Source organism: Crocodylus porosus, unplaced genomic scaffold (genome assembly GCF_001723895.1).
Source record: "Crocodylus porosus isolate Cpor-Errol unplaced genomic scaffold, CroPor_comp1, whole genome shotgun sequence".
NCBI lineage: Eukaryota > Metazoa > Chordata > Crocodylia > Crocodylidae > Crocodylus > Crocodylus porosus.
Window position 1 is genome coordinate 50,373,786 of NW_017728918.1, and position 27,553 is coordinate 50,401,338.

The 27,553-nt window shown below is 42.5% G+C and overlaps 1 protein-coding gene across 1 annotated transcript in view; it reads right to left on the reverse strand.

Moving 5' to 3' along the window:
* Nucleotides 1–26,756, reverse strand: part of LOC109311767 (protein eyes shut homolog) — a 144,259-nt gene extending 117,503 nt beyond the window's left edge. The window contains exons 1-2 of the mRNA XM_019537598.1: nt 26,562–26,756; nt 20,501–20,622 (exon numbers count right to left, since the gene is read on the reverse strand). Coding sequence (XP_019393143.1) covers nt 20,501–20,622; nt 26,562–26,688 — 249 coding nt within the window. The 5' untranslated portion in view covers nt 26,689–26,756. The remainder of the gene's footprint in view (nt 1–20,500; nt 20,623–26,561) is intronic.
* Between the last annotated feature and the right edge of the window lie 797 nt (nt 26,757–27,553).

The following is a 27,553-nucleotide window of genomic DNA, read 5'->3' on the forward strand; positions in this document are numbered from 1 at the left end:
GCTCCTACCCTGGGGATCTTTAAGAAGAGGCTTGATGACTACCTGGCTGGACTCATTTGAGTCCAGTCTTTTCTCCTGCCCAGGCAGGGGGTCGGACTTGGAAGATCTACAAGGTCTCTTCCAACCTGACTTCTATGATTCTATGACTGGAGTATGTTCATGGATGTGTACAGTATGTGTGAAAAGGATAGGTAGGGAAACAAAACAGGATGGGTGTCCCACACACGTTTCTTGATGTGCAATACGAAGTGGAAAGAAGGCCTGTGGAAAGCCTCTGTGAAAAGGTTAGAGGGAGAGCAGCAGGGAGGATGGCAAGGAGGATGTCTACTACAGACCACCAAGGAAAAGGAGGTGGAGGTAGATGAGGCCTTCTTTAAACAGCTGGCAGAAACTTCCTAACTGCATTACCTGATTCTTATGGGGGAATTTAATTATTGTGATATCTGCTGGGAGGACATTTATTGTGGATAATATTCTGACTTAGATGGTAAAGAACCCAACAAGGGAGAAATCTCTTCTCAATTTGTTGCCCACAAACGGGAAGGAATTGATTGAGAATGTAAAGGTGGAAGGTAACTTTGGGTGACAGTGACCATGAAATTGCAGAACTTAAGACCCCAATGGAAAGAAGAAAGGAAAGCAGCAGAATAACTGGATTTCAGAAAAGACAGTAGAAACAGAGGGCAGGGTCTCTGGGAAGTAAGTCTGAGGGGAAAAGGACTCCAAGATAGCTGACTGTAGTTTCAGGAGTTCACATTAAGGGCAAAGGATGAAGCTATCCCAGGCAATTGAGTTCAGGCAATAAAAGAATGAGCAGTACAGCACAAGACCAGTCTGGCTAGATTGCTTCAGTGAGCTGAAACTCGAAAAAGAATCCTATAAATTGAAGAAACTTGATCACAATACAAAAGAAGAGCATAAGTGTATCCCATGGGTATGCAGGCAAAAAATAATGAAGGACAAAGCATGATTCAAAATGAAGCTGGCAAAGGAGATAAAAGGGGAAAAAGGGGTTTCTACAAGTATACAAAAATAAGAGGAAGACCAGTGAATCCATAGTTCACTTCTGGAACGTGGAAGGCGTATCTGGTTCTGAATAATGCTGAGAAGGCTGAAATGTTTAATTCCTTTTTTACTTCACTTTTCACAAAGAGTCAGATGCCCTATAGTGACCACAGTTGGCAGCAAAGATAGGGGAGGAGACAAGCAGCCAATAATATTATAAGAAAAGGTTAGGTTTTACTTAGACAAGCTAAATGTTTTCAAGTTGGCAGGACTGGATGGGATGCGCCCCACAGTACTGAAAGAATTGGCTGAGGCAATTTCAGAGCCATTATCTTTTTGAAAATTTGTGGATGTTGGGTGAGGTCCTGAATGACTGAAAAGAAGTGAAAAGAAGGCCTGAATGGCTGGTAAATGACAAATATATTGCTCATTTCTAAGAAAGGGAAGGATAAGGATCTGTGGAATGACAGGGTGGACAGCATGACCACAATGGCTAAAAAGATCATAGAGCAAGTCCTTGAGGAATCTATTATGAAGCCTCTAGAGGAGAACAAGGAGATCAGGGATAGCTAGCATGGATTCACCAAGAGCAAGTCATGTCTGAATAACTTAGTCTCCTTCTATGATAAGGTGTCAGTCTATGCATGCAGGGATAGTAGTGGACACAATATACCTTGATTTAGCAAGGCTTTTGACACGGTCTCCCATAATATTCTATTCACAACCTAATGAAATACAGACTGGATGTCAGTATTTTAAGGTGCATAATATAACTAGTTGAATCTTCATGCTCAATAAGTAGTCATCAATGTCTCAGTATCCAACTGAGAGAAGGTATCAAAAGGGGTTTCCCAGGGGTCTATCCTGTTCACATCTTAATTCATGATTTGAATCATAGGATTTAATACACACTTAGCAACTGTATGGATTAAACTAAATCTGTGGACCTGGCACTCTGCAGGGCAGTGCTAGGATCCAGATTTACCTGGATAACTGGAAAATCAATCAGATGAGATTCAGTTAGTACAAATGTTAAGTCCTGAACTTGGAATAGAATAATTGCATGCACAAATACCAACTGAAGAATAGCTGGCTTGGCTGAAGTGCTGCAGAAAAGGACAGGGGGTTAAAATGGACCATAAGCTGAATATGAGCTGACAGTGTGCTTGTTGCCAAAAGGTCAAAAGCATACTGTGTTGTATTAACAGGAGTGTCACTTACAAATCAAGAAAAGTGATTCCTTCCACTCTTTGTAGCACTGGTGGAACCTCCCTTGGAGTACTATATCCAGTCTGATGCCTCACACTTGAAGAAGGCTGTGGACAGTTTGGAAGGAGTGCAACACAGAGCAACAGAGTAGGATATTGGGAAGCAAGATGTAAGAGAAAAGGCTGAAAGAGCTCAGGTTATTAGTCTGGATAAGAAAAGACTGAGGAAGGATTTGGTAACAGTCTTCAAATACCTGAAGAAAAATTATAGAGATGATGGAGGTGGGCCTTTCTCCATGACCATAGGGGAGAATTTGGTGCATTGGATGAGATGTATAAAATTTCTGGAAGTGCAGCTCTGTTGTGGGGTATAGTAATTGTAAGGGTGGTGGATATGTGTTGGCAGGTTTTGCATTTCTTGTCATGGCATGATCTGGATCCATTGGGTGTGTTCTGGGCCTTAAGTTTGGTTCTGGTGATGTGGTTAGCAAGGTTCAGTGCTTGTTTGAAGGCTAGGATGGGTGGCTCTGGGAAGATCTCTTTAAGAATAGGGTCTCTTTCTAGTATGGGTTGCAACTGTTTGAGGATTTTCTGTACGGGTTTGAGGGAGGGGTGATATATCATAACCAGCGGTGTGTGATTTGTGGGGGGTTTTCTTCTGTACTGCAGCAGTTCTTCATGTGGTATCTGGGTGGCTCTTTCAAACATGCAATCTCTCTCTCTGGAGGAGTGTCCTTGTTGCGTGAAAGCCTTTCTAAGATTGGTGAGGTGGCAAACCCGGGTGTTCTCTTCAGTGCAAATTTGGCAGTATTTGAGGGCTTGGCTGTATATCTCAGCTTTTTTGGTGTGTTTAGGGCAATTGCTGGTTCTGTGCAGATATGTATGTTGGTCTGTGGGTTTCTTGTATAACGTGGTCTGTATTTTATCATTCTGGATACTCATCATTGTGTCAAAAGGAGATGTTGGTGCTGGAGTATTTTAGAGAAAGTTGGATGGAGGGATGCTGATTGTTGACTTTCTGATGGAACTCAATCAGAGATTGTAGGTTCTCAGTCCAAAAGATGAAGATGTCATCAATATATCTTAATTATAGCAAAGGGTTGATGCTGCAGTTCTTGAGGAAGTCTTCTTCAAGGTGGCTTATAAAAAGGTTGGCATACTGTGGAGCCATTTTGGTACCCATAGCTGTGCCAATGGTCTGAAGGAATTGTTGGTTATTAAAAGTGAAATTCTTGTTTGTGAGGATGAAGTGTATAAGGTTAGTAATATTTTTGGGTCTGTATTCTGATTTGTAATCTTATTTCTGTAGATATGCAAGGCAGGCTTGGATACCATCCTGGTGTGGGATGTTGGTCTATAGGCTGGTAATGTCCATGGTGGCTAGGAGGGTGTTGCTGGGAAGGTGATCTACGTTTTTAAGTTTCCGTAGAAAGTCTGTAGTGTCTTGGACAAAACTTGCTCTGTGGGTGATGAGCGGTTTTAGGATTGATTCAACAAAACCTGATATTTCATCAGTTGGGGTCCCATGGTTGGATATGATAGATCTGACAGGGTTCCCTTGTTTGTGAATTTTAGGGAGCATGTAAAAAGGCCCTGGGTTAGGTAGTGGGGAGGGATCAAGGTCTGTAGTTTTTCTTGTAGTCCTGATGGAAATGATTTGATTGTATTATTGAGATTCTTGGTGAAAAGGGGAGTAGGATCTTCTTGTAGTTCTTTGTAGTAGGTGATATCAGAAAGTTGGCTGTTGGCTTCCTTTATGTAGTCTTCACGGTGGCTCCCCCTTTGTCTGCTGGTTTTATTACTATTTGGTGGTTAGATCTTAGAGATTCTATGGCCTTTTTCTCTGGTACAGAGAGGTTGTTATGGTGGCGTGTGTTGCTGATTATTACATTGTTCATTCTTTTCCTGAAGCAGTCAATGTAGTGGTCAAGGTTAGGGTTTCATCCACTGTGAGGTGTCCAATATTATGTTTTGGGGGGTTTTGGGGGGTAGATCTTTTCCTGAATGTTGTCAGAGGATAAGTTGTTGTTGGGAGTGGAATCAGCTTGGTCATGGAAATATTCCTTGACGTGGAGGCATCGGAAAAATTCTTCTAGTTCTCCACATTGAAGTATTTTATTAGGGTATTTTTCTGGAAAGAAATTTAGGCCTTTAGAAAGACCAGATTTTTCAGTTTTGGTAAGCATGTGCATGGAGAGATTGATAATATTTGTGGGTTGGTTACTGCTTTCAGTTTTATTAAGTCTCAGGTTGGAAAGTTGTAAGGTGTTGGTGTTGCTCCTCTAATGGTTGTTTTGTGGCTGGGGAACTTGTTCTTGGAGTAATTTGTTCTATTTCTTCTTTTTATGTAGGATGAATGTTGTAGAAAGTTATTTGTAGTTTCTTTGTATCCATTATATATTATTAGGGAAACTGATTGGATTTCTGCTTTTACATTGTTGTAGTGTGTGGTGATTTCCTTCCGGAGTTGGTCTCTTTTGGAGTAGATTAGGTGAAGTAGATGATTTCTAATTTTCTCTGAAGTTCTTCTGCATTGCTGTGAAGCATATTTGGAGTTGTGTGTAGTAGCCAGAGGATTGTAGATGTTTAGTCCTTGGGGAATGAAGAACATTTTTACTCCTTTTTTCCTTTTATGGAGCTTTAAACTGTATGCACTTGTGGCACCTTACTGTGTTAATCATAGCATAAATGTGGACAGTGTACAATATGATTACTAACTACCCTGTCCTATTCATTGGTCTTCAGTGTACTAATGTGATGAATTTGTCATTCTTCTGCCTACGTTTACTTTATGAGAGCTGCAAGTTCATGTTGAATTATCATCCGGTAGGTATACTTAATACTTGCTGCTCTTTAAGAGATGGTTATTTTTTTCTTCAAAAAGCTATGGCATGCATGAAAACTGTTATCTATCTGTTGTCTTCTTTATATAACTATTTTGAAGCACTGGATGTTGTCACATGTCCTGTCTACAGCAGTAGGGAAATTAAATTCTCAGAATGGTGTCCCCATCTTATATACTAGAACCCTGAAAGTTGTTAGGGTTGGATTTTTAGTGTCAAGAATAGTTGAGAGTTTGCAAGCTAGGTGGAAGTATATAGCTGTAACAAATAGCTGCATGAGGCCACTGAGATGCGCCAGTTACTTGCTGTGGCTTTTATTTCAGAGGACAATGCTTTTCCAATCAGCTGTGAGAAACTACTGCTGTGCTCCAGTTAAGTGGAAAAGTGGTGTCTTTTGAAGTGAAAGCTGCAGTAAGAAGCTGAGTAGCTCATCCTTAATTTGGTAACCTGCTGAGAATTAGAAGGGTTGTGAGCCATTCAAATACAAAAAAATCCAGGTTCTGTACAACTTTTTGAATATCTTGATTAATTTGAGTCCCACAACTATTTTAATCAGGGTTTTATGTAGGGATGGGCAAACCGATCTGTGCAACTCTGGCTTTAATTAGAGCCCCAACCCAGAAAAAGTAAAGTCTAAATAATAATAAGTTAATGTCCAAATAATTAAATATCCCTGATTAGAGGCCAAATATCCTTATTTTCTCCATTTCTTTAAATTTTATAGCACATCTTTCAAACTACTTTGACTTATCATTTCCTAATATGTTATAGTATAGCCATCATAGACAACATCTGAGCTTGTAAATTTACTATATAATTGTTTGGCCTGATTTTGAAAATATGTTGAGGCTTAGTACTGGGCCTTGGCATGCTTAAGCTTAAATTGGATTAACAATTCAACTTGTCATTCTGTAGATCACCTCATGAGACAGTTCATTATAAAAAAATCACATATCTTTTCATCTACAATCTTTCAGTGCTTCTCTTTCCAAATGTTCATTTATGGGAGCCCACTCAGGGGCTAAATAAAATATTGACACCTAGAAAGGAAAAGCGGAGCTTCACAAATAAGAATATACATTGTATTTTTTTGGGCTACTTTTTAATACTTTTGTAGCTCGGAACTTATACTTCTGTTTATATGTATTATTTTTTATGTTTTATTTGGCTATTAATAGACATACCCAACCTAAAACATTTCATCCAGTGATATCTCTGTATTGTCATACATCAGGTTGCTTGCCTCTCTTTGCACAATGACAGGATCTCCTGCCTTTTAACCAGTCTCAGATTCCAGATTTTCTACTGCTTTCATACAGCTGAATTTTATCTAGATACCATATAACCACAAGATATAGTTCCATTTTACAAACCATTAGACAAGTACTTCCTCTTTCTGTAAAACAAACGTCACTCAGTCTATGCATTATCTAATAATTCACAATTTGTCCGATGTTCTCTAATAGTTCCTTTTCAGGACAGGCAATTAATACAGGGAAGTTTGCTGGCAATACAACAACTTCAGTAGCATCTATTTTCTTGCAATATCCTTATAATCAGGCTTTGGAACTGAATAAAAATACTAGCTAGATTGATGGGCTACAAATCTAGACTGATATTATTAGATGTACCGACAACCTTTTTTCTGATTTATGTTATCTGGTGATGGTACATGAGTTGTTAAGACAGCCTTTTGGTTTCTCCTGGGAATATCCCAAATGGTTGTGGTATGTGTTGGGTCCTTTTCCTCAGTGGCATTCCCATCCTATTCTACTTTTTCACTCCCTTGTGCATCATATATGGTAAACTGTGAAGACATATCTATTCATAAGCAGGGATCCGGGTTTTCCATTTCTCACAGAAAAACGGGGGAAAAAAACATGGATTTTCCCTTTTTGACTGAGGAAAACACGGACTTTTCATTTTTGCAAAGAGCTCTCAGCAGGCTGGTAGAGTTCCAACCTGAAAGGGACTGGGGAGAGTGAGAGAAAGTGTAGTACAAATGGTTGCATATTAGTTATTATGTTTAAATGCTAATAGTATTGAATTGATCAACCTCCATGATTATATGAACAACTAAAACTCCACTTTGTGCTTGTTCCCTGCTTGACATGAGTAGATGAAGTTTGTATGCCCTGTGTACATGAGTGTCTGTGTGAGAGGGTAAATGGTGAAAGAATGGTAACTATTTGTATGAAAACAGAAGAAGGTTTAGCAATAAGGTGCCAACGTATGAGTCACCAGACAGTAAACTAATTACACGAATTAATAGATGGCTAAAGAACTCATCTGTAATCAGGTGCAAGAAGAAAGAATTTTGCATATCCTTCCATTTGAACTACACAATGCTTCAAGGCAAAGATATTGACTACATAATGCTTCAAGGCAGAGATAACCAACTTTACTGAAATAACCTCAAGTTGAGATAACCAGAAGAAACAGCCTCTAATTAAAAACTTAGCATGATAAAACCCCAATGCTGAACAAAGACTTGAAATCCCTATAAAAGTGAAACTTAGACAGGCCAAGATGGAGAATCCACTCTCTGCAACCTCATGGAGCACAGGCATGCATGCCTGTATACCCCCTCTTATATCCTCAATAAGCCTGGACCCCGCCATCCAGTGCTAATATTAAGTAAGATCTGCTGGTAACTATAACTCTTACTGGAGTGGTTTTGTCTGTATGTCTGTCTATGTTTGTTTGTATGTCTATTTGTATATGTCTGTCTGTATGACTGGCACGTCCAAGCTTATGTGTCTGCTTCATGTAATCAGTAAACACAGCATTTTGCCTTATGCCCCTTTTTAAGGTCTCACTCTTAATTTGAGCTATCGGCAATTTTAAGTAACAAAAGGCAGGTCAGACAGGTGGGGGTGCCATGTGCATCTGCACACTCACAAATGCACATGGCCACCAGGCAGCCTGGAAAGCAGCTACCCACAGATAAGTCAGGCAGAGGGGAAGGTGGGATGGAGGCCCTCATAGGGAGGGAGGGACAGTGGGATTTGGGTGGCATGGGGGCTAGGGCTTCTGCCTAACTGGGTGGTGTGTAAGTCTTGGGGCCCAAAGCTGGAATGCACGGTTGCAGGGCCCCGGCAGGGAGTGGGACAGAGCCACAGGTGGCTCATCCAGGGAGGGCAGGCTAACTCTCCACCATTCAGTGCACTCCTGGGTGGGCATGGGGGACATATGTCCCCCAGATCTGTGCACAGGTTGGGGGAAGGCTGGTCATTGCAGGCTTGGGCAGCAGGGCTTCCCATCCTGCTGCTCTCCCCCCAGGGCCCCCACAGCCCACGAGGCAGGACCCATATGGCAGGGCTGGGCAGGGAAGTTCCTTTCCACTGCAAGTGTTGCTCTGCCGTGGCAAGGTACCCCCTACCTGCACAGCAATAGTAGGGGCAGTAGCATGGAGCTGTGCCCTGCACTGCTGCCAGGCTGGTAGGGGGCATCTCACCAGCACAGTGTGAATCTCCCAGAAATGGCACTGAGCTTCCCAGCCTAGTACTGCTCTGCCCTGCCACACCAGATCCTGCCTGCTGGGCTGTGGAGGTCCTGGGTGAGGGCTGGAGGACAAAGAGTCCAAGCCCACAATAGGCAGGCTGCATCTGCCCCACCCATGAACTCTGGTTGGGCTGTGCCACTCATGTAGGAGGGGGAGCTGTGCTCCATGCTCCACTCCACTGTAGCAGTCACTGCATCCTATGGGCAGCCAGGACTCAGGCACAGCTGTGGGGGAAGAGGGCTGTGGACCCAAGTCCCTGGGCCCACAGCCCTAGCATCTGGGGGCTCCCTCCAACAGCACTAGCGAGGGTGGGTGGCCTGGACCTGCATCCTGGTGAGTGAAGGGCGCAGGAAGAGCTGATCTTCCATTAAAAAAAACAAACCAAAATTAAATACCTAATTGTATAGGTACTTAGAATTTCTTTTATTATAGTGCTTGAGGCAGTGGTAGGCTTCCAAATGGCGTTAAAATTGTAAATATATCAATAAAACACTGTGTTCAATTAATACATGCATACATACAGTTTATAAAAATATGAAATTTAAGTGCAAGGTCAATAGATTAAGATTATAATCATGGATGTTTTAAAATCAGAGAATTTATAGTTTTTAAACAGAGAAAACCAGGATCACTTGTCATGAGTTAATTTTGGTTGAGATGGTTATATTGAGAGCCTCCAAATCCTTGCTTAGGTCCTGCCTATGCCTATAGGCATGCAGAATCCACCGTCAAACCAGGTTTCCCAATGCCAGGAGAGTGCCCTAAGTGCAAGGTTAATAGGCATGCTGAGATAAGTGACTTGCCTAAACAGTTGGCTGTTGGATAAAGCCGAATGCATCCAGATTTCTACCATTAAAGAAGAGGTGAAGAAAATGACTCCAACACATCATGGCCAATGTCAAGTTTAAGTCCATAGTTTGAATCGGACATAGAAAAGAATCATGAGTAGTAGTTACCCCTTTCTGTGGTCTAGTACAAGACACCTACCAATCTGATTAGTTAAGTGAACCCCATACTCAGCTTGTTGCTTTCTCTGAATCCCATTCCTATGTGCTTAACTCTCCCTTTATATTGTATCATGAACCAGTTTTTGCCTAACTTGGAGCTGAATATGTCACTAGGTGCTTGAATTCTGTAAGTTAATTATTCCAAACCATTGCCTTACAATGGCATGTCTATTTCTGGATCTAGCCCCAAGGCTCTAATTGGACTAAAAGCCAGGTAAACCAGGGGCTTACTTTTTCAGAAGCTATTTAATGAAAATGAGCTTGTCGTGCTTTAGCTGTTGGTCCTAGGGATTAGAATTTCAGTGTCATGTAGCACTTTTTCAGTGGAAAACACAAAGAAAGTGCTTTAAGCTCATTTTTTTTTTTTGAGTGTGCATGGATTTCTCTCCCCTTCTCCAATTACACTGATTAATCAAAAGTTTATTTAAATTTCATATTTTTTGCAAGGTCAATATAGATTAAGGCAAGACTGATCCAAAAACTCAATATTAATACAAAATACTTTGTTTCACAAACTAAGGAATAAATGCTAACAGTTTTTCGCTATTTAAAATAATAATGTTCTGAAATTAACTATACATCTAATCACAGCCTACATACTGTAATTATGCACTGAACTTGTTCTTGCTTCCAGTGTAATTGCTGGGAGAAAACATTATTATAAAAATGAAAGAACCTAAAGCACAGACTTGTAATGAAAATTGGTAACAGATCTTTATCTTTCTAGAATTCTAATATAATAAAAACCTTAGTCTGTCTATCAGTCTGTCCATCCGTAATACTCTGGGCCAAATGCACATGCGCTGCCCACAGGGTGGGCTTTGTTTAGCTGGCCTGGAGCATTACAGACAGACAGGCAGAGGCAGTCGGGGGCCAGGGAATGGGCCAAGTGATCGGGGTCATGGTGCTCTGCCTGCCATGGGGTGCTGCCTGCCACAGGGCACAGCACGATCCCTGCCATGGGCCATGGCTGCTTGGCACCGTCACGTGGTACACTGCACCAAGCCTGCTCCACTCCCTGCTGACTGTTGTTGGGAAGCACTCTGCAGTGTGTCCCCAGACCACAGCTGGCAGAGAGCGAGAGGTGGCAGGGAGGGAGAGGAAGGGAGTGGGTGCAGTGTGCTGTGCAGCCCTGTAGCAGTGCACCCCACCCCACCCTGCTGCATCATGCCCCTGACCACCTGCCCTGCTCCCTGGCCTCCGACCACCTCCACCAAGGAAGGGGGAGAGGGGAGGAGCGGGTGGTTGCACATGGCCAGAGGGGGCAGCAGCATGGGGGGGGGGGCAGTACAGGGCACGGGTTGGCAACTGTGCTTGGCCTCTGCTCCATACCTCACTGCCATTGCTTTGACAGTGGCATGGTCCACCACCACGTGAGTCCTGCCACTGGGAAGACTGGGCACCAAGGCACATGGTGCCACACCACTGTCAATGCAGTGACAGCAAGGCATGGAGCACAGCTTGCAGCTGCAGCCTGCCTTTGCCCTGTGCACAGACTGAAGGGTCATGGGCCATGCCCCTGGATGAGCCGTGGGGCTCTGACTGCCCCATGACCTGGCCCAGCCGGGGCCCTGGTCAGACCAGGTCGTGAAACAATCCCCCTCCCACACACTTTTAGAGGTGCAGCGTGGGGGATGGGGGTGGAATGGGCTTGAGAGTGGGGGAACAGGCCCAGATCCAAACCGGTGTGGGGAAAGGGAAGGGGGGCAAGTCTAGACCCAGACCTGAAGGCAGGGGGACTGGACGCATGCTTTTGTCCCTGCCTGCCTGTTATTCTTGACAGGCAATTTGCTAGTAGAGAATATAATCATATTGAAACATCACAATATATATTTAGAAGGTGTTTGTTTCAAGGATTTATGGTGATATCATGCTGGGAGAACACTGGCTAAGTTTTATGAGAGAATCAATGGTTTGATCATGAACAAACTTTAAAACTAGAATAACACCTTGACATTAAACTCAAACTTTTTGTATTTATTTTCCACTAGTCACATATTTTTAATGCCAGCTTTTCTGAAAAACATTAAACCTACATGGATCTTAGTGATTTGCTATCTGTGTCACAGTCCATTTAACACAAAATAGTGCAACTCCGTGACACAGAAGACGACAAATATGTATATTCTGTAGGATGAGAACAAACACAAATGAGGGAAGAAAATACGGGAAATAAAGCACATGAAAAAAAAAAAAGCGAAAAGCAAAACTACAATGCAGTGTTGTATATTAAAGTGACTAACCACTTCTTTATGGGTAGTTTCCATTGTAAATAGGTGTCTATACAGAGCCAATTATAATCTTGGAACTAGCACAAAGGTTTGTATTCTTTATTGATTAAAAAAAAGCTAGGACAGAGACTGAAGTGTTCCCAAGAGAGATAAAATTCAGTGGAAGTTGTGTGGATAGAAACTGTTTCATATTTTGTGGGTATGTGGAGGAGTTATGTTTATTTATTTATTTATAAAACAAGCTATATTTCTATTACTGATTGGGCCCAAAATGATCTTGTTGCTTGAAAAGCTTTTTAAGCACTCCTGTTTCTATTTCCATTTTGTATAAAATATAACATTTATATTTTATTGACCTAATAAAATATTGTATTTGTGAACCATACTTGGAGCATTTAAATGTATCAAATAGTCTCACAGCTGTGATACAACATGTATCTGTGTGAACATGTTTTGAGTATCAAGTGCTTTCTGTCCTGGTGATTCTAAAATAACTTTGTAAAATCTTAATAGTAGAGTCAAAAAGTTGTTGATCCAAGGTGGTCCAAGAAATATGTGAGAAACAAAGGGATTTCAGTTGCATCTTTTATTGGACCAACTCTACAGTTGGGAGCATAGTTCGACAAAGTCTCAGGCACAAAGTGCCCTTTTCAAATCTTGCAACGCTGTCCTCAACACTATGACACTAGTTGTCTCTCAGTAGGATGAAGTATGTTACAACAGATTTAATAGATTTCATAGATATCAGGGCTGGAAGGGACCTCAGAAGATCATTGAGTTCAGCCCCCCACCCGAAGGACAGGAAGTCAGCTGGGGTCATAGGACCCCAGCACGATAAGCCTCCAATTTACTCTTGAAGGTGTTCAATGTAGGTGCTTGAACCACCTCTGATAGCAGGCTGTTCCAGACCATGGGGGCTCAGACAGTAAAGAAATTCTTCCTTATGTCCAACCTAAAATGGTCTTGCAATAGTTTATAGCCATTCGACCTCATCATCCTTTGGGGTGCTTTGGTGAACAACTGTTCCCCCAGAAACTGGTGGTCACCCCGATAAACTTATAGATGACCATCAGATCACCCCTGAACCTGAGCTTTTCCAGGCTAAAGAGCCCCATGGCTCTCAGCCCGTCATCATAAGGTCTGTTCTCCTGAACTCTGATCATATGCGGGCTCTCCCCTGCATCCTCTCAAGCTACTCTACATCCTTTTTGAATTGTGGAGCCCAAAACTGTATGCAGTACTCCAGCTGCAGCCTCACCAAGGCTGAGTACAAGGGGAAAATGATGTTCCAGGATTTGCTTGAGAAGCATCTATGGATGCAAGCCATACAGGCTGATGGGCCTGTAGTTTGTTGGATCCACTTTCTTCCCCTTCTTGAAGATTGGCACCATACTGGCCTTCTTCCAGTCTTCAGGCACTATACCAGAGCACCAGGAGTTCTCAAAGATCCGTGCCAGGGGCTGGGCTATGATGCTTGCCAGCTCCTTGTGTACCCTGCGGTGTATATTGTCAGGGCCAGCTGACTTGAAGGTATCCAGCCTCTCAAGGTGTTCCATCACGAGGTCAGCATTGATGAAGGGCAGGGGATTTCTCTCACCTGGACCTCCCTGTTCCATAGCAGGCATGGGCATCCCATGGGACTGATGAAAGACCGACACAAAGTACCCATTTAATAGGTTGGCTTTTTCCTGGGTGTCAGTTGTCAGCTGTGCCATCTGGTTCAGCAGGGTCCAATGTTGCCCTTGCTTTTCCTCTGGTTCCCCACATATCTGAAAAGGGACTTTTTATTGTCCTTGATACTCAAAGCTAGTTAGAGTTCATGTGGCTGATCAACAGTAATGTGTGTGTGTGTGATCTATATCTGTATATACTGTATATCAAAATAGTCTAACAGTATTTTAAAAGCGATTTTAAACTCGTGATATTACTCTATCTTTAAAATAAGGTAGCAGCTGAAAAAGCAAATAGCTTTGCAAAAAGGATACAGGAAGAGATCTAAGATTGGAGTGAAATCTACTGTAGCATGTTCTTCTACTTAACTTATAAAAGTAAAATTAGAAAAATTCCACTTTGCCCCAACTGTTGACTTTTTATATTTGAGAAACAGGTTTATCAATTTGTGTTTTGAATTTAATAAAACCGTTCTGTTTTTCCCATCAGTGAATTTACATTCCCTTCCCTCCCCCTCCTTGCACAGTTGGTATTTATCAACAAAACATTGTGGGATTAAAAATAATTTGAGGAAAGTGAAAATAAGTATGTAATCAAAAGTTAATTATAAAATCTCAATTTATATAAATTGCTGTGTGTCATCCATTTAACTAGAGAGAAATGTGAGTAGGGAAAGAGAAAAGCCTAAACAGAGAGAATACATTTTCTCAGAGTATTGTGTTATCCCATTTTTTTTTTTTGTATTTCAATCTTCTTTTTCTGTTTTGTTTTATTGGTTTGCTTGCCTGTTATTTTAAATTTAATATTGAGGGGTTGATTTGATAGCAGAGAATAGGGGGCACTTCCTAAGTAGAAGCATGCACATTTCAAAAATTATATTAACAGTTCTTAATAATTAAGCAAGCCCTGATCTCAGCTTTACTTTATGAATGTGACAAATCCCATTGAGTTCACCTGGCCTACTCAACAGTTCCATAGTAGCTAGGGTCAGGAGGGACCTGAACAGATCATCTAGCCTGATCCCCTGCCACAGGCAGGAATGAATGCTGGGTTCACAAACCCCAGACAGGTGATCATCCAGCCTCCTCTTGAATTTGCCCAAGGTAGGGGTGAGGACCACTACCCTGGGAAGTTGGATCCAGATTCTGGCCACCCTAACTGTAAAATTTCATAGTTTCTAGGGTCGGAAGGGACCCGAGTAGATAATCCAGTCCAACCCCCTGCCGTGGCAAGAAAGATTACTGGGGTCAAACGACCCCAGCAAGATGTTCATCTAACCTCCTTTTAAAGAACCCCCAGGGTAGGAGGCAGCACCACTTTTCTTGGAAGTTGGTTCCAGATCCTAGCCCCCCTGACCGTGAAGTAGCGCCTCCCGATATCTAGATTAATCTACCCTCTACCAGCTTGTGACCGTTATTCCTAGTCACTCCTGGCAGTGCTCGGGGGAACAGGGACTTCCCCAGTGCCTGCTGATCCCCCCTGACTAGTTTATAACAGGCCACTAGATCCCCGCTCAGCCTTCTCTTCTGGAGGCTGAACAGGTTCAGGTCCCTGAGCCTCTCCTCATAGGGCCTGCCCTGCTGCCCCCGATCATGCGAGTGGCACTCCTCTGGACCCTCTCCATGTTGTCCACATCCCTCTTGAAGGAAGGCGCCCAGAACTGGATGCAGTACTCCAACTGAGGCCTGACCAGTGCCGCATAGAGGGGGAGGATCACCTCCCTGGACTAGTTGCCTTCCTGACTGCATCCCCACACTGCTGGCCCATGTTCATCTTGGAGTCGATGATAACTCCAAGATCCTTTTCTGCGTCTGTACTGATAAGAAGGGAGGTATGGTGCCGGTTGTTCCTCCCCAGGTGCATCACCTTGCACTTGTCTGTGTTGAAACCCATCCTATTCTCATCTGCCCACCCTTGTAACCTGTCTAGGTCTGATTGTAGCCTATTGCTCCCTTCTAGCATGTCCACATCCCCCCACATCTTAGTGTCATCAGCAAATTTGAACAGGGTGCTTTTTACCCCCTCACCCAAGTCACTGATGAAGATGTTGAACAGCGCGGGCCTGAGGACCGAGCCCTGCAGAACCCTGCTGCCCATATCCCTCCAGGCTGAAAATGACCAATCCACCACCACTCTCTGGGTGCAGCCCTCCAGCCAGTTGGCGACCCAATTGACTCTGTGGGTGTCAACACCACAGTCCCCCAGTTTCTTAATGAGAACAGGGTGAGAGACAGTGTCAAAAGCCTTCCGAAAGTCCAGGAAGACTATGTCCATTGCTAACCCTGCATCTAACGATTTGGTGATCTGATCATAGACGGCCACCAGTTTGGTCTGACAGGATCTGCCACTGTTGAACCCATGTTGGTTGCCCCCAAGCATGAAATCCCCTGCTGGCCCCTTGTGGATGTGTGTCAGCATAATTTTCTTGAACAGCCTGCCTAGGATTGAGGTAAGACTAACTGGCCTGTAGTTTCCCAGGTACTCCTTCTTCCCCTTTTTGAAGATGGGAACCACGTTCACCTTCTTCCAGTCCTCTGGCACCACACCAGAGCACCATGAGTGCTTATAAAGCCATGCCAGGGGTCCTGCAATGACCTCAGCTAATTCCTTTAGTACTCTAGGGTGGAGATCATCCGGACCAGCTGACTTGAATACATCTAGTCCCTCTAGAAGCTCCCTAACTGGTTCCTCACTAACCCTTGGCCTAGGTGTGCCTCCCCTGGGGCCTGAGGGGGGCCCAGTGGGGGGTGACTGTTCGGGTCCCTGCTTAGGAAGATGGAGGCAAAGAATCATTAAACATTGTTGGCTTTGTCGTCTGGTGTGACGGCCAGATTTCCTAACGTGTTCTGCAGGGGCCTCACATTACCCGGAACCTTCTTTTTACCCCCTATGTATTTAAAGGACTTCTTATCGTCCTTAATCTGGGAAGCTAGTCCCAGTTCCATCTCTGCTTTGGCCTTCTGACTGCTCTCTACATCCCTGAGCAAATGGAAGTATAGTCATTCCTGGTGATGTCCCCTCCTTTCCATTGGGTGTACATCTTCCTTTTAGCTAGGAGACATTCCTGGATGCTTTTGGTGAGCCATGGGGGCTTGTGTGCCCTCCTACTCCCTTTGATCCTCATTGGGATTACCTCCCTTTGGGCTTGGAGGATCGTCTCCTTAAGGAGCGATCACTCTCCTTGGACACCTGGCTCCCCTCCCCTCTGGGACCTCAGTGCTTCCCTGACTATTCTACTTAGCTAACTGAAGTTTGTCCTCCTGAAATCTAGGGCTGCTGCCTTGCTGTAGGCCTTTGCCACCTTGTGCTGGATGGTGAAATCCAGATGGTGGATGGTGTAGTGCCAGAAATATTGCCTTCTGATCTCTAATCTAAACCTATTCTCCATCAGCTTATTACCATTGTTCCTTATCACCCCAGGTGGTGCTGGGGAGAAAAGGTCTTTACCTATTTGTTGTTGATCTCCCCTGATGAGTCTGTAGGCAGCCACCAGGTCCCCCCTCAGCCTCCTCTTGCTGAGGCTGAAGAGTTTCAGGTCCCTCAGTCTCTCCTCATAGGTCCTGTTCTGTTGCCCTCTCACCAAGTGGGTGGCCCTCCTCTGAATCCTCTCCAGGCTGGTCACATCCTTTTTGAAGTGTGGCACCCAGTACTGGACACAGTACTCTAATTGCGGCCTGACCAAAGTCACATAGAGGGGGAGTATCACCTCTCTGGACCAGCTTGAGATGCATCTTTGGACGCATGACAAGGTAATGGCTGGCCTTTCTGGCTGTGGTGGCTCATGTTCACCTTGGAGTAAATAATGACTCCAAGATCCTGTTCTGCCTCCGTGCTTTCAAGAGGGGAACTCCCCAGCCTCTATGTATGCTGTGGATTCCTTCTCCCAAGGTGCTGCACCCTGCATTTATCTACGTTGAACCCCATCCTATTCTCATCTGCTCACTTTTGTAGTCTGCCTAAATCTATTTGCAGCCTCTCTCTCCCTTCAAGTGTGTACACCTTGCCTCACATCTTGGTGTCATCAGCAAACTTGGACAGCGTGCTTTCTACCCCCTCATCCAAGTTGCTGATGAAGATGTTAAACAGTGCGGGCCCAAAGACAGAGCCCTGGGGTATCCCACTTCTCATCAGGTGGAGTACAACCCGTCCACCACTACTCTCTGGGTGCGCCCCATCAGCCAAATTTTTACCCATCCAACTGTGTAGGCATCAGTGCCACAGTCACTTAATTTATTGATGAGAATGGGGTGAGAGATAGTGTCAAAGGCCTTCTTAAGGTCTAGAAAAACTATGTCCATGGTGACACCATCATCCAAGAATTTATTTACTTGGTCATAAAAGGCAACCAGGTTGGTCAGGCAGGACCTGCCTTTGATGAACCTATGCTGATTGCCCCTTAGCATGATCTCTCCTGCTGGCCTCCACAGGTGTGCTCCTTGATGATTCTCTCCAAGATCTTCCCAAGCACCGAGGTGAGGCTTGCAGGCGTATAGTTACTTGGGTCCTCCTTCCTCACTTTCTTGAAAATTGGGACCACATTAGCCAGTTTCCAATCCCTTGGCACCTGGCCAGATGACTATGAATGCTCATATAGTCAGGCCAAGGGCTATGTGATGACCCCTGCCAGCTCCCTCAACACCCTTGGGTAGAGGGCATCTGGGCCTGCAGATTTAAAAATGTCTAGCCCTTCCAGAAGATCCCTGCACTGCACTGAAGGCCTGACAGAGCTATCTTCAAGATTGTCCCTACCTCTGGTAGGTGGGATGTCCTGGTCCCTGTTCAAGAAAATAGAGGCAAAGAAACTTAAAAATATCAGCTTTCTTGTCTGGTGTAGCTACAAGATTACCATTCATGTCTTGCAGGGGGCTACATTGCCTGGTGCCCTCTTCTTGCTCCCAATGTACTTGAAAAAGGACTTTTTGTTGTCCTTAACCCTGGATGCTAGCCTGAGTTCCATCTCTGCCTTGACCTTCCTAATAGCTCTCCTACACTCACAGGCCAAGGAGGAGTACTCCTCCTTGGTGATAGCTCCTCCCTTCCACTGGTTGTATGCCCCCCTTTTAGTCATCAGGCATTGCTGAATGCCCTTGATGAGCCAAGAGGGTTTCTGAACACTCTTACCCCACCCTTGCTTCTCTCAGGGACTGTTATCCTTTGGGCCTGGAGGATCGCCCCCTTAAGGTACAACCATCCCTCATGGACTCCCATCTCCTGTACTTTCTGGGTCCTCAGCACTTCCCCCACTCGTCTCCTAAGTTCATTGAAGTTGGCCCTTCTGAAATCAAGGGCTTTAGCCTTGGTGTGAGCCCTTGACACCCGGCATTGGATAGTGAAATCCAGCAGGTAATGATTGCTATTGCCCAGGTGGTCAAGGATCTGCAGTCCCCTCAATAAAATAAAACTTCTAAATAAGTGTTTTTCAGACAAGGGTAAGAGTTAATGCCCAACATTTTTGTGAGCAGGCATTATCAATGAGGTCATTATCCACATCTAGGCAATTCTCAAGAGGCAGAAAATCTCCAACAAACACCACATACAAGTCTTAAGAAAATGTAAACTGAATTTTATGCTTAGAAAACATTTTGCAGAGCTGTTTACATATTCCAGTTTTACTAATATGAGAAAAAGCAGAAGGATTTAAGAGTATATGGATGAGTTCTAGTTTGAACATTGCATCTGTAGCATCATCAGCATCAGTAAGCCACCAAGAGTCTATACTTAGTGCATTCCCCTTCAAGCCTTTTTCATTCAGGAATATCAAATATATTTTAAAAGCAACCAAAAACCCCTTAGAAAGCTAAGTGTTATCACAGTTTTACAGACGAAGAACCTGAGCGATAGGGAGAATAATTTAACAGTGCTGCTCCTATTTAAGTAAATGGCAAAATTTCCATTGACTTGTGTCATCAGAATCAGGTCCTACGTGATTCATTGTAAATAAAGAAAGTATATGAAGGATCTCAGAACAGATTCTAGGATGTATATTATTTACAGAAGGAGCCTTTTCCTTTTCTCAGCTTTTGGCTTTAACTCATTGTACTCTTATATTTCACCTTCAGATTAAGAAAACAGTGATGGGTGGTCTTCCAGTGACCAACTGGTAACTGAAAACCAGAATTTCCAAATTCTTGTTTACACAACTAGGTTTTGCTGACAGAGCTATATACATTGAAATTCTGAACAGACTGCCTCTGCCTTGATGCTGAAGCTATGCAAACAAAACCCTGATATGCTAAAAGAGGATTTTAGTCAGTTTACTTTGTGATAGGTGGAGAGGTGGTGTAACTACACTAGCAGAAAAAATTCCTCCAGTGCATGATGCATTTCCTTTAGGGACCTTGGCTGGCAAAGATATGCTAGCATCACAACAGCAGCAGAACCACCTAAATGACTTTTCTACAGACAATCAGGAAAGTGTTTGAAAGAGGGACGGTGCGAGGTTTCTAAATTTCCTTTACCTCCACCTTTGTGGTACCATGGAACCAACTGATGCACATTCATATAATCCCAAGAAGTAACCAGCTATTCATTATATTATAATGAATTTAATTTACTTCCCCTTTTTCAAATACTGTCCCAAATGTCTGCATAAAAGTTATTATATAGGTGCTTCTGCTGCTATGGTGGTGCTAGCATACCTGTGCTAGCAGAGATCCCTAATGGATATGCACCATGCACTGGTGATGAAGTTTTTACTGCTAGTGTAGCTACTCCATCTCGCCATATGTCACAACCTAAAATGGTGTGTGTGCACGCACGCACGCGCACGCACACACACACACACACACACACACACACACACACACTCTAAAAGACAATTAAATCAGCAATTGCTTTTAAAAAATAAAACTATTTTTGATAATATTGACAAGGAATGAAGAATAATGAAAACATATCTGTGGAAATCTTAATTACAAAACTCTTGTCTAGGTGCACAGATTAATGTGGATTCAAATCATGTTATAACACAGCCTCACCTCTTCATGAAAGACATCTAAGCAGTATAACAATTTTTGAATCATGTACTAACCAGATGTCGATCCATGCATGTAGAATTGTGGTCACAAGCATTGATAATGCAGTCATCAATGTCCTGGTCACACTTTGGCCCTGCATATCCAGGATTGCACAAACAATAGAAGCTGTCAACAACTGCAATTACAAACAAAGTATTTTAGCACTGAGATGCTTATTTAGGGTTTTAGCTATACATTTACAATAGCATTTGTCAAGCAATGTTATAACCATCATAGACAATTCCTGAATGGTATTTTGGATTGGCTTTAAAAAATGCAATGCTACATAAGTGTGGAAAATCATAGGATCCCATAGGATTTAATGTTGGCTATGACCCCAGCTGACTTCCTGCCCTTTGGGCGGGAGGCTGGACTCAATGATCTTCTGAGGTCCCTTCCAGCCCTAATGTCTATGAAATCTATGAAATAAATAACTGTTTAATGTGGAAATCAGTTGTAGTGTATATTATCTTATCTTTTATATTTTGAAATAAAAAATAATCTAAATTATATCCCTTTGCCTATTTCTGAAAAAACATAACACCCGCCCATCATAAGCACGATGGATAAGTCCATCTATGAGAATATTGGGTATTTTTACATAAAAACTGAATTCCAGTAAATATATGAAAAGTTAAAACACAAATAAATAAATAAAAGTTAAGTGAGGACTACCTCACACTAAAACACTATGTATAGAAGTGCTCCATGGACATTTTATAGTGTTGTAATTTAGAGCACTTTTTATGGCACTATAAAGTTACAGTGCTCTTAAACATGACAGAAGTGCAGTGTTTGATGAGGAAGCCTCTGATCCTCCTTGCACGTTCCACATTAGGAGGCAGGGGCACTCCACAGCCTCCTGGGGCTTCAACAGACTGCAGACACTAGCAAACCAGTGGAGAATGCAGATCACACCCACACTGACAGCCTGACTCCAAGCATCTGGTCCCCAGCAATGCAGAGTTTGTGTGTGTATGTGCGCGCGCCCCACACATGGGATATCCAAGCATCTGGTCATCCCTCCCAACCACACAGGGCCTCAGGGTGTGCAAGTGTGTGCACACACACATGCATGGGTGGGTAGGTGTGCATGCATGCAAACCTTTCATCTGTGGCATGTCCCTTTCACCCTCCCCCCATCCTTCTTAGTGGGTAACGGGTGCTATGTCTGCCACAGGGTTGGGCAGCACCTGCTAAAGTCTGTGGGATACTGGTAGCATTGTCAGAAATTTGACCAGTGTACAAAAGTTATTTAAAATGCTATAGGTGTAGGTCGCTAAAGTGTTATAAAATACAGCACTTTAAACTTAATATCTCATTTAACAAAGGGTTAATTTAAAGTGTTGTACCCATTTTTAAAGTTCTGTAAAGCTGTGCACTTCTGTTAAGTCATAACAATAAGGCAGTTTAAATGGTGAAAAAAGCAATTTCTGTAAAACTTGCCAAAATGTTGGAATTTCACTTCTGATGCAGTTTCACGTTGCACTGTAATCTTCACAAGCTAATGTTCAGAATCCTACTTCTTTTTCATCATTAATAATGTAAAGAGAGCAGTATCTTCGGAGTGCTACATCTATACAAGGAGCCAGTGACAGCAGTAATTGCAGTTCTTACAGGCCTGGATTTATTATAACCTCAAATAGGTCCCTGGTTTCTTCATTATCTCTAAGATTTACCATGTAATCTATGCTGTCACTCTGTCTCTGTACATGTAGCTGCTATTACTCTCATTAAATGCTTTGGGTCCTTTGTGGAAACAGCATTTTTCATCTGCTAGGAAATGTTTAGCTTTCTCTGACTCCTGGGTTTCCACAATCATGATTTTGTACACAGTACGGTGGAACTGAGACCACTGAGGAGTACAAGTCAAGCCCAAAGGCATTACAAAGAGACAAGATAACTGGGGAAGAATTGGCACTTTGTTAGTATGAGAAACTTTACTTCCATTCTGTTTCTCATCCAAGTTCATGTTTATAAATCTGACTGATCCAATATGCAGTAAATAAAACACAAATGAATATAGGCTAGGAGTTAAATTAGTATGCTAAATAAAATATGAAGTCAATTAGCTCATTCCCATACCTAAATACATGGGATGCATAAAACTTGTTAAAACTTAAAATTGTTTCATAAACTCAAAAAAGGAGAGAAAGTTTTATGCAATTATATGTGTAGATATTTTCAATTAGATTCTCAACTGGTATAAATTTGCAGAAATATTCTCAAGTCAGAAGAGTTGATTTATACCATCTGCAGATCTGGCTCAATCTTATTATATTCCAAAAGTTTAATATAACACATATACACACACAGCTCAGGTTTCTTGTGACTTGCACAAAATACAGATTTTACATAGGCTATATTTATAATCAAGACAAATCTAAAATTATACATAAGCCATGCTGATGTGTTAAAATGTTGTTTGGAAAGAAATAGATAATGATCATTGTTTATTGTTACTGATATTTAGTAAGTTGAAACTGTTAGAGAAGGTAAATTAAGTTAATCTGTTGTATTCCAATATTGAAATCTATGGTATTCATAGGATTCAGCTAGGTACAAGATGCATAGATAAAATTACAAAGCAGAGTTCAGAAATGGTGTGGAATGAACTGCTCCAGTGGTCTTTATCTTTGTCCTCTATACAAGTAAGCAGTAAAAAGGATAGTGTCAGTGCTATTGAGCTTTACTCATCATAAAATCACTCTATTCTGAATCCAGTGAAGCAAGTGGTCATCTATGTGTACATGCAGATCATAGAACCGTAGAAATTTAGGGTTGGAAGGAACCTCAGGAGGTCATCCAGTCCAAACCCCTGCTCAAAACAGGGCCAGCCCCCAACTAGATCATCCCAGCCAAAGCTTTGTCTATGCAGGTTTTGAAGCCACCTAAGGATGGAGCTTCCACCACTTCTCTGGGTAACCTGTTCCAGTATTTTACTACCCTCCTAGTGAGAATTTAGTTGTCACATCGATTGACAACTAATGTCACATTAGTTGTGACATCTAGATGCCACATTTAGTTCAGCCTAACAAAAGTGCCCATCTGTGCTGATATTCAGCTGTTTAAAGTGGGCCATAAAGGGCAGGCCTGATCTAAGTTAGTTCACACACTCAGGTGAACCAACTCAGACTGGGAACAGGTAAGCCTGATCTATTGAATGTCTGCACACATTCAGTGCACAGCCCCAGGTTTGGGAAGCGTCAGCTGCTCACCGCAGCCCTGGAGTTGCATTCTTCCTGCATTTCCCACTCACAACCCTGGCTTGGCTTTTTATCCCTTTGTCCTCTCAACCTCTAGACAGACAACCCTCCCTGTAGACCCCCTGATCTCACCACCCCTTTCCCCCCACCCACGGACCCGCTAATGCCCCCAATCCTGCTCATCCCAAATTACTTGCACCAGGTTTGCAGCAAGGCTCCTAGCACCAGCTAATACCTCTATATGCTGCTCCGGATCCATGGTCACACGGCTTAAGATAAGCCATGTAATCATAGAATGGGTGTGGCAAGTGTCTGTAAGCACATTATAAAAAGCTCATATCTTTCTCACTGATTAGTGTCTAAGGTGTCACCCTGTCTTAGTGAAAGTCAGAATCCAGGGGCGTTGTGGGTACCTGGAGATGTGTGTGTTAAGCATTTGCAACAACTGGGACTAACTATACACAATTTTATACACATATGCCATCTATCCATTTATCCACATACACTGACAAGGTAGCAGCCTAGCCATGGCAACATGGTACTCCACCCTGACCAATGCAATCTGCACACATCTAAAAGTGCATTAATGCACTATAGTTACAAAACATTAAGGTTAGTACCAGTAATAACAGTTGCTAAGTAAATGCACAGTAACTGGCACTACTGTGCAATAGCACTGGTGCATGCCTTTTAAGTGACACTAATGCATAGTAGACTAATTCTACTGAGCATTTGTGCAAAAGCACAGCTTTTGCCACGATGTGCTAATGCAGTAGAATTAGTCTACTGTACATTTAGCATCTTGTGTAGATGTGCCCCGTTTCTCAGGTAAAGAGCCATGCTAATGCAACTATATTGCTTCTGGTAACACCAACCTTACTACTACCAGAAATTAGTCATTAGGAGAGATCTGAATGATGAATGAAAAGGCTTGGATTAAGTCTGTAAATCTCTGCATGGTATAGCATTGTGCTATGCAGACATATCTAGGTGTTTGTTATTAATATAACCACTTCTATTTATCTACAGAGTAACTTCTAGGGTTTTAATCAGTCTGCAGGCAAAAAGAGTATGCATGTGTAAAGTAAATCGCATCTTTTCACTGCCACAAAAATTACAGTACATTGAATGTCTGCATATATTCGAAGCACAGCCCCTTCTCACATAAGCCCAGGGGCTAATGAGTGTCTATGGTAAATCTCACAGGTCTTTCGACAAGAGTATCTCCTTTGATAGTCCATTTAGCACCACAACCACTTTGAGAGATGCAGAGAATGGGAAAGCCCCATTGCACAGCAGCACTCTAAATATCACTGTCTAATCATATATAAGGTGTAGAGACTCCTTTTCTAGGCCCTCTGCAACACATTAATTCCAATACAACTTACATTAGTTTTGTGCACCAATACACACCAATTTTTATGTACAGGTATAAAGGCAAGCTGCAGTGATATAAGTATCCTCCTGTTTCTAGGACCCAAGTGAATTTCATTCTAAAAGACCAACTGCGTTTCTACTGAAGTTATTCAAAACCCATCCACTGACTTCAGCTGGAGCAAGATTGAGCCTTATCAGTTTAACTTGTCATGTGAACACAATGTTATCCTTCATTTTAGGAATCAGAACTACTCATATGTGGGTCACAGGCTCTTTTCTGCCAACACGCACACACTTTTTCCTGCCAACACACTTAACAAGTGCCACCCTGCCTTGCTTCAGACTAACGTGCCTAACTACTCTTTCTTCATTAACTGAAATGGTGAAGGATTGTTGGAATACGAGGAGGATACAGAAACTGTTTCACTCACTTTCACTTTTAGTTAGAGATTTTCAAGCTGCCTAGCCTAGATTTATATGTACAGTTTTCACTGAAATTAGTGAGAATTGCATGTCTAAAAGCCTTAAGAATGCTTTGAAAATGTCAGTTATAGGATACTATGGAAAGTGCTGTCAAAAGGGAAATTTCCACCTTTACTTTTGTTTACCAGTCATTGAAAGCAGATGGGTAGTAAGTAATCGTACTAGAGACCCACGCAAGTAGCTTAGATGTTCTGGGAGCTACTTTATTTAACGTGATAATACTAAAACATAGCATAGTAATTCATCAGCTTGCCTCTGTCTCTTACCTGTAGCTGTACTTCATATTTCTTCATTAGACTTCAACCAAAAATGGCTGTATCGGTTATATAACTAGAGGTGGGATAGCAGGGCAGCAGCCCTAGGTGCTGATTTTGGAATCAGAACGGTGGCCCCTGATGAAGCCTATGCTGTAGCAGTAGTAGCTGAATGAAGAGGTGAGCACTGAACCAGCAGCCTGTACCTTGCCAGTAGCAGCAGTAGGGTCCCATGGTGGTTGGGGGGGTGGGGGGAAGTAAAACCTGAGTCCCCTGCCAAGGCTGCTAAGTCTCACAGATACTTTTCTGGTTGTATTTATCATTCTAGAGACTATTATTGGTGATCAGGTACTCCATTTTGCATCAGTGATATTTACTATCATTCAGATTTGTTGAAATGATTACATACACAGTTTCATTGCTCTGTGGAGTTGTTTTCAACACCTGAAAATTAGCCCTTTGTCAAATGCACTACCCAAGATGTATTTGGCTAATTTAGGCATCAGAAGAGACAACTCAAATCTCATTAAAATTTCTCATTAGTTGCAACTGTGACCCATGGAAACATAAACCTTTCTGCCAGGAGCTGAGACATTCTGGCAAAAGAGAATTCTCTTGGCCCTGGCTCTGTAGAACTCCAGACAGGCAAAATTTCAGTAAATTATCTACTTCTCTCCCCAGAGCAACTCAGTTGCTACATTAGATTCAGCAGTAGGACTACTCCACATTAAAGTGAGTAACCAGGCTGAACTCACTGTCATAGCAATATCCATGGAGGCAGGGGTTAGAGCTGCACTCATTGACATTGATCTCGCAGCGTGGACCTCCAAAGCCCTTTGTACACTGGCACTGGAATCCAAAGGGAAAGGTGTCCAAATCCATCTCTTCTATGCACACAGCTCCATTCTCACAGGGATTGCTGGCCTCACAAGGCCTAAATTCACAGTCAGAGCCTGAAAAAAAGGCAAAGCTGTTAGTGTTTAACTAATGAACCAATCACTGCAGCTGCCACCTATTATCAGCTAGATTTTCTTTAGATCCCTAGTTAATGTCCTTCAGTTGAAAGCTCGCAGTAATACTTTATAATCCCTTGTTTACAATATAAACACAGACATTTCTTTGCTTTACAGTCTTACAAATACAGAAATACACTTCTGATCAGGTTTTCTTATATACCGGTGGTAGCGTTTAAATATTTAAAATGTAACATTATTTGAATATCCTTTATGACCTGTATCTTTGTCCCCTAAAATACATATTTTTAAAGTTTTATTAAGAGTTTATCACAGACAACATATGCTTTGTTAATAGATTGATTCCAAAACTTGAACATTCAGTGAACTGCAAATAATTACTTTTAAGTTTCTTAACAACTCACAAGCTGACAGTTTCTTTCCATAAGATATTTGTTTTTTGTGTGTGAATCCATTTATCACTCTCTTTCTTCTCTTCAGTAAATGTAATACCTAATTGAATATTACTACTGGCCCATTGCATCCAGGATTGCTGCTTATTGGTTGCCTGTTCACTGGTTCTCAAAGTTTACCTGATTGGTGAGCTTCTTGCTAACCTCTCTTTAAGTTGCTACCATGTATATCAATGAGCTACATATTTATTAGTTCCAAGAGAGTTTTTCTCTCTGAGGATCATGTGGGCTCTTCTGAAGCTTTCTCTGCGTTGACACTAGTATAATTTATACTGCTGGGCACACCATCATAGTGGGACTTATTAAAAAGTACTGTAGACT